Here is a 12,776-nt window from a genome sequence, read left to right as displayed (position 1 = left end):
GTTCTGATTTAATGGATCACTTCTAAAAGGGTACACAAAATTTCTTTTAAAAGTCCTTTCCCAGATCTGGTCAAGATGGCCATGTAGGCAGATATGGCTCACCTCTTAACACAACTACATCAAAATTACAACTAAAATGTAGAACCATCAAAAATTAAGTTGATTGGAAGTCTGAATTAAAGAAACCCCATCCATCAAGATGAATAGGAGGGACCCAGACACAGAACAGGCTGGTCTCTCACCCGCATGTGGTGGATAAAATTCAGGAGGGATATCTCAGAAGTGAGGACTCCCAGTCCCACACCAGGTCTTCAGCCCAGGGTTCCAGTGCCAGGAAAATAAGTTCCCAAAACTTCTGGCTTCAAAACCCAGCAGGGACTGAGTCAGTGGAAGAAACTGCTAGAGCCCCAAGCAGTTCATCTTAAAGAACTCACACACAGACTCACCTACTCGGACTCAGTCCTTTTGAGCTTCAGCACTGGGATAGAAGCTTGAAAGGCACCGGTGGTACACAGGGAGATACTGAAGTGCCTGGCATCAAGGCAAGCAGATGCCATTGTTTCTTTTCTAAACCATCCCCTCACCAAGCCAGCAAGCTGGTGCCAGATCTGAGATTCCATAAACCTGGCTAACACTGTTTGACTCGCCTTGGACATCCTCAGAATGTCCTCCCCTCCCAAGCTGCTTACAGGCTCTCCCAAGCTGCTTTTCCATATCAATGGCTGGTCTTGGCTTATGCTTCACAACTTTCTAAATTCTATCAAACAAGTAACAGCTGGCCTCAGTGAGCTCTAGGCCTAGCAGTACCAGCAGACAGCTTAGATTCACAGCTTGGCTTTGCCTGGGAATCTCAAGCCCAGCACAAGCAGCAGCCATCTCAGATTGCTTTATTGCTCAGGCAGGTGGCCCTGAGCAAAACACAGGTTGAGGCTGACCTTGGCCTGCACCACTTGGGAAAGCCTAGGACAAGCACACCCAGTGGATAGCTATAGACCAAATTGGAGCACACCACCCTGCCATCACACAGCTGACCTTCCATGGAGGGCAGAGGTTGGGGTCAGTGGTCACAGCAAGTCCTTGCAGCTCACTGGCTGAGTATATCCTTCCCATTGATCTGCCAACAGCAACCAAGGCTCAACTGCAAGAGGAGATATATTCAGCCCACACAAAGGGTGCACCTCAATAAGCCAGCTTGGGTGATAGGGAAGACTGTCACTGGACCCTACAGGACACATAACACATTAGGCCACACTACCAAGACACAGAGTCAAAGCAGCTCTACCCAATACACAGAAACAAACACAGGGTAGCTGACAAATTGAGGAGGCAAATAAATATGGCCCAGATGAAACAACAGAACAAAACCCCAGAAAAAGAACTAAATGAAATGGAGATAGTCATCTTATCAGATGCAGAGTTCAAAACACTGGTGGTCAGGATGCTCAGAGAAATGATTGAGTATGGCCACAAATAAAGGAAGAAATGAAGGTTATACAAAATGAAATAAAGAAAAATATATAGGTAACCAACAGTGATGAGACGGAACCTGGGATTCAAATTAATGATTTGGAACAAAAGGAAGAAATTAACATTCACCCAAAACAGAAAAAAAGAAACAAGAATTGAAAAAAATGAGGAGAGCCTTAGGAACCTCTGGGACAACTTTAAATGTACCAACACAATACCTAAATCATAGGCATGCCAGAATGAGAAAAGAAAGAGCAAGAGATGGAAAACATATTTGAAAAAATAATGAGAGGTAACTTCCCTAATTTGCAAAGGAAATAGACATACAAGTCCAGGAAGCACAGAGAGGCCCAAACAAGTTGGGCCTGAAGAGGACCACACCAAGACACATCATAATTAAAATGCCAAAGGTGAAAGACAAAGAGAGAATTAAAAGCAGCAAGAGAAAAGTAGATAGTTACCTACAAAAGTATCCCCATAAGACTATCAGCTCATTTGTCAAAAGAAATTTTGCAGGCAAGAAGGGACTGGCAATAAGTATTCAAAGTGATTAAAAGGCCCAAACCCAAGAGTTATCCTGGACTCCTTCCTCATAGAGGATTAAACTCAAAGATCCACCAAGCCCAGTTATCATTTTATTGCCTCTCAGCTCTAAGTGCACTCTTTAGTTTGCCTTGGCCAGGTAGCTCAGTTGGTTAGAGTGCTGTCCTGATATGCTAAGGTTGTGGGTTTGATCCCTAGTCAGGGCACATACAAGAATCAACCAATGAATGAATAAATATGTTGAGGTGTGTGCAGGAGGCAACTGATCGATGTCTCTCTCTCTCTCTCTCTCTCTCTCTCTCTCTCCAATTAATAAATAAATGAACCCTTTAGTATGTGCACTATGATAAACAACAGAATTCTTTTAAGCATGTCTCCTTTAAAGTGTGCACCATATTATTATTTTACAGTAAAGAATGCTAGACAGATAGAACAGAAAGAAGTCCAGGCAATCCAAACAATAAATCAAGCTCTGATCTCTGGTATTTGCTGATTTCCATAATGTGATCCCTGCTACCAGGATTAAGTCTAAGCTGCCAACATGGCACCCCTGAGTTTGCAGCTGGGAAGAGACATACAGTCGCACACTACCATATAGTATTTCCACCACACAAATGTTATGGGCATAAATAACACCAAGAAGGTACATAACAACAAAAGTAAAATAATCAGAGGTATTTTGAGTGTATTACCTTTGCTTTAAACTTAATTTACTTGGTTAGAAATATTGTACCATTTAATTTTAATAATAAACAACTGACTCTCAAAATCCCTGAAGCTGTACCATTCACCTCTCATAGCCAGTGTAAAGCATGGGCGTGCTGCAGGATCAGACCCACTTCTCTCAACACACAAGAATCACTGAGCTGCTCCGCTGGAGCTTTCGGTGACCATCTTGACAAGACAGAAAACTCACTGAACCAATTAAGCCTCTGAAATGGAGTTCTAATTTTATTCTCCATTTATTATTATGGATATTGTATCAGAAAAGAGGTGTCTTTTTCCCTTAGTACATAAATATTTTATTTATTATAAAGACAATGGTATTCCTAATATTTTCTTGGTTGTTGAGGAAAAGGTCACGCAGACACTAGTTTCAGGGAAGGACAAATAGGTAACTGCCTTCATGGTTTCTTTTGCAGTGAAAGCCCTTACAGATGACATAAGATGTGGGGGTAAATGGAGCAGTTATTAAAGTGATAATGACTAAGTTTAGCCTTGGGGTTTTTTTTGTTTGTTTGTTTTTAATCCTAAATGGGCATGTGGTCTGTCTTTTCTATTCTGCATGATTTTCTTGGTTTTGCTGTTCTTGTTATCGTACACAACATAAAATTCGAACTGTATATATTGACCTTATTCATCCTATTTCTCAAATCTTTCTTTCCATTCTACTCAGAGTGGGATGGGTAGTAGCCTTATGTGGTTGAAGAGAGAGTTTTTGTAAGAGACAGAGATTGGAACCAGAGAGTTCAGTTAGGAAGTTAATGAAACAGTCCTTGATATCAATAATGAGGGCCTACCCTAAGGTAGCCACGGTAATGGTTGAGTGAAGGGACTAGCCTGGGAAACAGCTGTGGGAGTCAAACCTAGTCATACCATTGTCACGGGGCACTGTGAAACTTTACTTTCTAACTGGGTATGTCAATCAATTATCTTACATAACTACTAGAAAAAAATTATTCCAAAGGTCTATGTCCTATTCTGTTGTAATTGTGTCAAGGTAAGTGCTAGATTTCCACTTCGCTTCACTGAACCGTAACTACTCACTCTGTCAAGAGCCAGAAGCCTTGAATTTTCTCTCCAGAAGTCTTGGCTATGTGGTCTTCCAAGTCTTCCATGGCAGTCTCAATGGTCCCTGGCTGAGTAGGAAAAAGAAAATACCTATTTTAGAAAAGACTGAGTCCTCTTTTTGCTTGTGATTAGTTGTATTTCTGCAGCTTCTCAAAAGCTGAGCAAAAAGGTAGTTCTTGCACTTGCCAGTTTGTTCTAGGCACTGCTTGTTGGAGAGCTTAGCCTTGAACTCTGATTATTTACTAAACTGTTCTCCGTGGTTGGGACAAAAGCAATCCAAATACTGTCTTTCATAGTCTTAGACTTTCTCGTAGAAAGGAAGACAACCATTGCAGAGTACCAGTTTTTCTAAACAAACATTTCTCCAGTAAGTTCAAAGTATCTAGCTAGCAATCTATACATTTTTTTAAATCAAACATTTCTCTGTTCCAAGAGCACAGAATAGAGAACTTCTTCTAATATTTTGAACATAATTTTAACTGTCTTTATGAATAAACTTTTTTGTCTTCTTACCTCACTTTCTTCACCCTTCTCCAGGCAGGTATTCCTACTCATGGGCTTACCTCTAGCTTAAAAATTAATTAATTCCTGTTCTAATCAGAAATTTGTAGATCTGCCAGCTCAGTGGTTTTTTAAACATCAGTGCGCATCAGAATTACCTGAAGAGTGTTTTAAATCACAGATGCCTGGGCCATGTCCCAGCATCTCTGATTCATTAGGTCTGAAGTGGGTGTGAGAATTGACATTTTTGTCAAGTTCCCAAATGCTATTGTTGGTGTGTGACCCTGCTGTAAGAACCATTGATCTCTAGACAGTCCTTCTCAACCTTGGCTGCACATCAAAATCACCAAGGAAGCTTTGAAAAATTCTAATGCCCAGGCTGTGCACCAGGCCAATTATATCAGATACTTAGTGTATGGGACTCACACATCATTACATCAGTATTTTTTTAAAGCATCCCAGATGATGCCAATGTCTAGCCAAAGTTGATAACAACTTGGGCTTATTTAATCTAAGTCATTTCATTTTATAGTTGTAGCAACAGGGACCAGTGTGGGGAAGTAACTTGTCAAGTTCACTCAGTTAGGAAGTGGCAGAAACAAGGAAACTAGATCTTCAATTTCCAGACCTACAGTGCAGCATTAGCATCATTGCCAAGTCTGGGCTACTGACACGTAGCTTGCAAATTTTCATATATTCTCTATATGATAAAGCTTTAATACTAAACACCTTATCTTCTCTATTTATTATATTCTTAATACTCTCAGCCTGAGATCTTCTCTCACAAAGGAGGACAGGAACACTAGCCTGGCTAGGACCCATTCAAATACCTTTTCCTCTTTGAGGTGGGGTGGTGGTAGGATTTTGATTTGTTTGTCTTTTCAGTCTATAATAAAAGGCTTTGAAATATTTTGGCCACAGAGTCCATTGGTCAAGAATAATTTTATATAAGAATTCATACAATACAAATAGGAAGAGAATGGGCTGCTTCAAACAAGTGGGGGTAAAGGTATAGATAGAACTTTACCTACTTGGTTCCCTGTTTCCTCCAGTTTACTGAGCACAGCCCAACTTAGCCAGCAAAGACACAGGTCAACTCCTAAACAGAGTTCAGTGATCTGGGATCTTTATCCATATCTGTTATGAATGAATTCTGTGACTTAGGCCTTTCTTTGGCCTCTGTTTCCTCATCTTTGTAGACAAAACCAAAGCTTTCTAGGCCAACCTGGTGACCAAAACCTCCCTAACATCTTTAAGAATATGTGATCATAGCCCTTATACCAAGTTTTCTACTGAATTGGATGGTCAGACAGTGGATTGAATGATTTCTGACTCCCTTGCCATCTCCTGCTGCTAGTTAAAGGGTTGACAGAAAGATCATATGGTACTTCATGCCTACTGAAACATGCATGTCATGAAATCAGTAAGTTCTGGGACATTAATCAAATATTCTTTGAGCTCCCTCTCAAAGAGGAGGTTATGCCAACAGTTCTAGTTTCCAGTGACCCTGCTGGAAGGACTGGAGGGAAATTTCCTGTAATTCCATGACAGTTCTCCTGTCACACAATCTCAGTGCCCTGCAATGTAGCCTCACTCAACCAGGCCCACAGATCCAATTCTCTCAAAAACAATACTGTACTTTATAGGATGACATACAATGGGGATTCTTCCTTTCTCTCTTTCTATCATATAATTTATGCTGCAGCTAATATAATTTGATGAGGAGAAAACACAAATAGAATGGAAGAATAATAAAATAATCATAAAATAAGTATTTTGTTGAATGCTTTATGCCAGGCACTTTGACAAAAATATTTGAAAATAAATATAATAATGTAAAAATTTTTCAAGCCTTACTTTTCTTTATGGAAAGCAATTGGCAGGATCTACCAAAATGATCTGTTCTTTGATTTACACATTCTATCTCTGTGGAGTTATACTATAGATATTCTTGCACAGATCCAAAATGATGTGTATAAAGTATTATTTGCAGTCTTGTTGTGGATAGCAGAAATTTGAAAGCAACCCAAATATTTATCAATAGGGGACTAGGTATATATATCATGGGGCACATCTATACAATGAAATATGTAAAATATATTTAAAAATGAGGAAATATATTAACATGTAGTTATTTCAAAATATATTATTAAATGAAAGAAAAAATATTCAGAAGAGAGGGTAGATATATCAACTTTCTTGTAAAAAGAAGGAGACTGGATAAGAATAAATATTTTTGGTTGCTTGCATATGCCTAAAGTAACTTTTAAAAAGATATATAGAAATGTTAGCAATGGTTCCCGCAGGTTGGGGAAAGAATTTGATGGGTAAAAATAAAGTATGTCTTTACCAAATGGTTTGGAAGTCTCTGGAGTGATGTAAATGTCCTCACTGTCAGTGATGTTATTGGTACTATAATAAATTAACTTCAGACACTTAATATCAGAAATGAAGTAAAAGTGTGTGAACAAGTTGACTTGTGTTGAGGATGAGGTATAAATATCAGGCTTTCTGCTTGCTGTGAGACCCATGTTGAATCATTTTGTCATATATCAGTTTAACCATTTGTTAGGTGGATAAGATTACATTAGTTGTAACAACTGTTGGGAGATGTCAAAAACATTTAACAACACTGAGTAGTAAAGTACTTTATTATAATTCTTATCGATAATATAAATGGAAGGTAAATAGTTATACCAGGATTTGGGGATCAAATTGTTGCTACAATGGAACAATTAGCTCTGAGACTCCTTATAGCCTAATAGAAAATAATGAGAAAAGAATATGTACTCATCCTGTAATAAAAGAAAGCTCATCAAGGCAATACACATATAAACATATATTTCTAATTCTAAATTTTAACAAAAAACATTGGGGGTATCCTTATTTTTAAGTCACTATATAGCATAATAGATAATATTTTCTCTAATAATCTAGCACTGAATATCTTCAGTCAAAACAAATCTACTGAGAAAATTTCAAAGACATATGTCTTTGTTCCCTTGCTTTTCCTTGAACTAGACTAGCCTGAGGCCAGTTGTCACACAAACAATACTCATGTCTGCTGCTAATTTTTTCCCATGTACTGGACTCCCTAAATAGATAGTGAGAGGAGGGACTAGGAAGGAATGCACCTAGGGACTCAGACACAAAATCTGTCTTGTGACTGTCATCGTGTCAGCATGCCCAGGATAGGATTTTATTTTTATTTTTGTAAATACATAAGGTAAGAAAACCAGCTCTAAATTTCATGTGATTTATAAAGTCTAATCAAATGTGTCTTTCCCTGAATATGAAGGAAATGCATCTTATTTTATTATTGTTAACGATCTGCCCTTCAAGGGATTTTAGTACAAGGATGAAAGTTGAGAAACCTTCTGCCCAGTGAGATATATAATTCTAGACCAGAAAGAAGCTCACACAGATAATAACAATACAACTAATACATTTAGTTGTTCCCAGTGCAAGAGCAAGACACGGGGAACCCTACAGTAAGAGAAGAGAGAAAGAGAGGGAGTTCGAAAGCTGAATTAGAGTCATGAAAGCAACAACATCTTGCTACACAATGGGAAGTCTAAAACCTGCTTATTAAAGTCTCGTTGCTCACAATAGAACACAGGCTATAAAAAGGCCATGAGGAACCATTAATTAAATATTAAAAGATCAAATAGTTTTAGTCCCAGTAGTTTATATGTAATTTACATTCTCAAGTATAAATTTAGAGATAATTCCCCATCCCTAATCTCTTTCAACTTTCTGATAAGGTATCTGCAAATAGAGTCCTACAGGAAGTTTAAAAATATCTTCCCCCATGTGGATCAAGTATTGTTTCTTTTATAAGAAGTTGCCTTTGAATATCTCTTCAAAATAAAGTGATTATCATAATATACCTTGAGTTATTAGCCTTGAGGGGTACTTTTGTTCAGAGAAGGCACTGTGCCTTTTTTAGATGTGGCTAAGCAATAACAACAGAATGAAAAGGCTAGTCAAGCAGACTGAGAACAAGTGGTTCAGACCTTTATTACTGTGACCTCCCATTCATAGTCCAAGGTTAGAGACAGTGGAAGGGTGGTGGAAAGTGTCAAGAGTCCAGTCTTGGCATAGCCTCTAACTTTTTGGTTGACCTTGGGCAAGTCACATCTCCTTTGTGTGTTTCAGGGGTTGGACTAGATATCTCAGAGGCCTTTTCTGACTGAGTAAAAATGTTGTTAAACTATATCAAAAAGGCAGTGTTTCAGTAAATACATCATAGGCCGGAAGCCTGAGGGAAGGAAGCAATGTCTTGGAGTGATGTCGAAAAGGACACATGAGGTTTAAGGCACCACACTGACTCCTTTTATAATCCAGTATTCTTAACTGTGATGTAATGCATGAGGTTATGATGTTAAAAATGCCTTTGTTTGTCCAGAATTAATTTATACTTCCATATCAGTCACATCACTAAATATCCATCTTGAAACTCACATAATTGATTCCCCTTCTCATTATAGCATTAGGTATGTACTGCTGGCCTCAGAGACACTGAGTATCATTCTGTCACAGCAAGCCAAGAATTAACTTTCCCTTTCAGGTTAAAAGATATAAACAGGAAACAATCTAAATACCCAGCAAATGCTAACTTAATTGTGGTATATCTCCTTGGTGGTATAATTATGGATTTGTTAAATATGATATTTTGGAAGTACTACATTAATTGACATAGGAAGTAATATTTGCCATATAATCTTATTTTTGCACACAATGAGCATGTAAGAAAAAAAATTAAGAATGATATGTACCAAGATGTATAAATACACATTCAATATATTTTGGTTAACTTTGAGCATGGGGATTATGGTGACTTTTATTTTGATTATCCACATTTTCCAATTTTTTAAATAAACCACCTACTGTAAAATGGTTCTAAACCTTTTAATAAAATAAAATGCTTGACCAAGGAATTTCTCCACTGAATTAGGGACTGTTCTTCTGAATTTGCAACATACATGCTTTCAATTCTTATACTGTAATAAATTGATTTAGTTTTAACTGCTACATGGGATCAAAGACCTATAAACTGGGGTTTGGGAAACTGGTTCGAAACCTAGCTTTGCAATTCACTCTGCATCTTGGGCAAGTCGGTGCTCACTAACTATTAAGACATTGGACAAGTACAACCCCTCTCTGGACCTTAGCTGCCTCTGAGACTGAGTATCGTCTAGCTCCTTGGTGCTCAAAGTGTAGTCTCTGGACAGAGAGCACCAGCATTGCCAGACAGTTTACATAAATGCAGCATCGAAGGTCTCACCCCAGACCTGCTGAATCAGAATCAGCATTTTAAAAAGACCTCCAAATCATTGATTCATCTGCACAATAAAGATTAAGCAGCACTGGGCTAGATCATCTGTAGACCTCATTTCACCTCTAAGAAGTGATAATTTATAAATAATCTTTCATAGATATGAATCATTCAGAACCTTGGTCTTATATACTTATCCTTTGAGAAAATGAATTAGGCTTCTTTACTTAAACTTTTTTACTGCTGCAGATTCTATATATCTACATTTATATCTTACCCTGAAGGCCATGGTAAGGTCATGGTCAACTTAATGTCATTCATTGTGTATGACCAATTATAGAAGTGTAAATGTCAAATCAACAAAACGAAAGAGAAGGCATTTATAATAGCAATGAGATACCACTTATGAAATGTGAATAGACATGGCATGCTTTGTACTAAGAACTCTTACAAAGTTAACTTATTAAAAACTCTATATAAAACTGGTATTTTATCCACACTTGGCGGATGAGAAATTTATATATACACACACACGTATTCTCCCCATTTTCTCAAGTCCCACCACATTAGCAGATTTGTCATTTACAAGGTAGTAAAAGTGGGTCATCCCTTTATTTATTAAAAAAGAAATATTTCTCACTATAAGTTTCAGTTGAGCCAGCAGTTGCATTTTCATTATCTTCACATGCATTAAAGCACAGTCATTATACTCACAAGCTATAAGAACCCTTCATATTCTGTCCTTTGGTCTGAAAGAGAGTAAATACTCAATACCTTGGGAATTTCGCCCTCAGCACTCTTTAAAAAAGTCCTCACATCTACTTTAAACTCATTGAAAAGATTAGAAGAATGTTTTCCTTCTCAAGCTCTTGAGAACTTAGGGTTGTCTTCTACATGCCCGATGGAGATGTTCTTCACATGGATCAGAGTCAGTCACTAAAAACCCTTATAAAGGAGTCATAAACTCAATTATATATTTTAGCAGGGAGAGCACTCGATGGACAGACAGGAGATACAGAGTCTAGCCAGCTCTTTGAAAGTTGGAAGTGAAATATCAGTCATTTCCCTTACTGAAGATCAGTGCAGGCCACCAGGCACTGGGCAGCTCATCTTCACAGCAGCTGATCTCCGGGTCCAGATGACGGCATGGGGCAGCACCTGGACTTACAGATTCTTCTTGTTACAGTCAGACCTTCTCCCTCAGAGTCTCCTTCCCCTGGTCTGGGTCAGTGGAAAAAGACACCAGCTTCTCATGAAAGTGATTCATATCTTCAAGTTTAGACTTTGGAGATAGGTTCCAGTTTGTCTTTATTCTGTATTACCTATTCCCACTTCACAACTGCCAGGTGGTTGACCTCGGCAACTCCAGGCCATCACAAGATACAGAGACAGCATCTTTGCATAGATTTCTCAGCCAGTTCTCATAATTGCACCATCTTCCAAAGATAAACCCCTTCTTCTATAACGTTCATGGTTGTCTTTCTCTCATCAAACCCAGGCTATCACATCATCGATATCAAAAATAAGACACATTTAGGGGATGCCTTGATTTTCTTCACAGCTACATCTTATATTTTGTCATATTTAATCAAGTCCACATACTTTAGAAAACAAACCATATGCTCTACGTGTGCAAAAGTGCTCACACAAACACACATAATGTAGCAGCTGCCAAAGAACTTTACACATAAAAGTCCCTGAATATAGATGATATTAGTGTATGTAATCTTCAAACACACACATATACACACACCAAACACACTGAGTTGCTTTAGTTAAAACTTTATCTTCGCCAAAGATATATTTTAAAAGCTACCAAATCAGGATTCATTAGTTAAAGTTTTGTAAATAAAGTCTTGGCCACAATTTATTTATGAAATAGAGTTGAAAAAAAGATGTTAACAATGAGAGGCTCCATGTACACTAGAAAAAGAAGATGGTCTCTTTTGCCACAGCACAAAATCCTTGATTTTGACCCGAGTTGTTGCAGTCAATGAACTAACCACTGTTGTGTTGACAAGAATGTTGAAGTATTGGGAAAGAAGTATGAAGGAGAGTTCAAGACAGAGGCAGGTACTAGGAGCCGGTGAAGTACTCTCCACTGATTCAAATGCTGTAAGATTAAAATATCATTTTTCTTCATCTAGATATACAAACCCTATCCTTATTAACCCACCCATCCATTTACTTTCCCAGCTCCAATGCATAGGAAAGAGGGCTCAGCGCCACACTGCATTTACAAGTCTGAGCTTTAAAATTTCCTGCTTCTACACTGTAATATCAGCATCCCAGTATAGACCCTAGACACTCATTCAGCACATTCTCAGCAAGCCTTTCCACTCCACCACCCCAGTTTACAAAATATAACAAATACCCACTCTGGGCTCATAGTTTTTTCTTCTAGCTGCTCTGGTTCTCTCTCCATAGAACATTAACTTGTTGAGGTCAGGTTTAACCTAACACAGGACTGAGGAGACAAAGATCCATGGAGAATGGAAGACCTGCTTCTCCTTGGTTCTATCAATTGGTGATCAAAAATACACTCCCTGAAATTCAGATCCTTCATATATAAAATGGAGACAAAGATACCTGCTTCACAGTTATTATTACTATTACATGAGATAAGAAATGTGAAGAGAGTAAAAGGTGTGCTATATAAAAAGACATTAGGATTTTTAAAAGTCTTATGTAACATTTAAGAGCATAAATGATTTTACCCGTGTAACGAAGTACTTCCGTGAGATATAAGGCCGGTGATAAGGATTGGGGTAGAGTGTTGATTTGGTCACACTTGGCTGCCTTGACATCTGCCTTGGTGCTGGGTCCTTGCCTGGGTCCCCCTCCTCCATAGAGAGGTGGTCAGTCTCTGAGGATTGGTCATCTCCCTCTTGCTTCAGAGACACAGGCTGGAATCCTTCATAACTGCCTATCGCTGACATTTCTTTACCTAAAACAAGGGAAGAAACAATTTTTTCAATTACAAAAAATAATAATAATAATAAGTTACCTGGCAAAATAGTACATGAGCAAACGGTGTTTCTGAAACTGACAACCCCTCCCTCCATTAACTAAACAGAAGCATTGATGGATACAATTCCATAACTCAGACTCCACAATCCTAGAGAGCTATTCTCTGGAGAGAGAAAAGGAGGATGCAAGTAATTTCATTTTTTCATCTTTAATTCCCCCAGACAGG

At 38.2% G+C, this 12,776-nt stretch overlaps 1 protein-coding gene across 2 annotated transcripts in view; it reads right to left on the bottom strand.

Moving 5' to 3' along the window:
- TPRG1 (tumor protein p63 regulated 1) overlaps positions 1 to 12,523 on the bottom strand; it is a 142,041-nt gene extending 129,518 nt beyond the window's left edge. For both annotated transcript variants that reach the window (XM_090275265.1, XM_090275257.1), the window contains exons 1-2: positions 12,298 to 12,523; positions 3,778 to 3,869 (exon numbers count right to left, since the gene is read on the bottom strand). In XM_090275265.1, coding sequence (XP_090131391.1) covers positions 3,778 to 3,869; positions 12,298 to 12,519 — 314 coding nt within the window. In that variant the 5' untranslated portion in view covers positions 12,520 to 12,523. The remainder of the gene's footprint in view (positions 1 to 3,777; positions 3,870 to 12,297) is intronic.
- Between the last annotated feature and the right edge of the window lie 253 nt (positions 12,524 to 12,776).

Source organism: Furipterus horrens, unplaced genomic scaffold (assembly GCF_987537825.1).
Source record: "Furipterus horrens unplaced genomic scaffold, mFurHor1.1.pri manual_scaffold_1, whole genome shotgun sequence".
In the NCBI taxonomy this organism is placed as follows: Eukaryota; Metazoa; Chordata; class Mammalia; order Chiroptera; family Furipteridae; genus Furipterus; species Furipterus horrens.
Note: the sequence above shows the minus strand (reverse complement) of the source record. Positions and strands in the feature narration are given on the sequence as shown.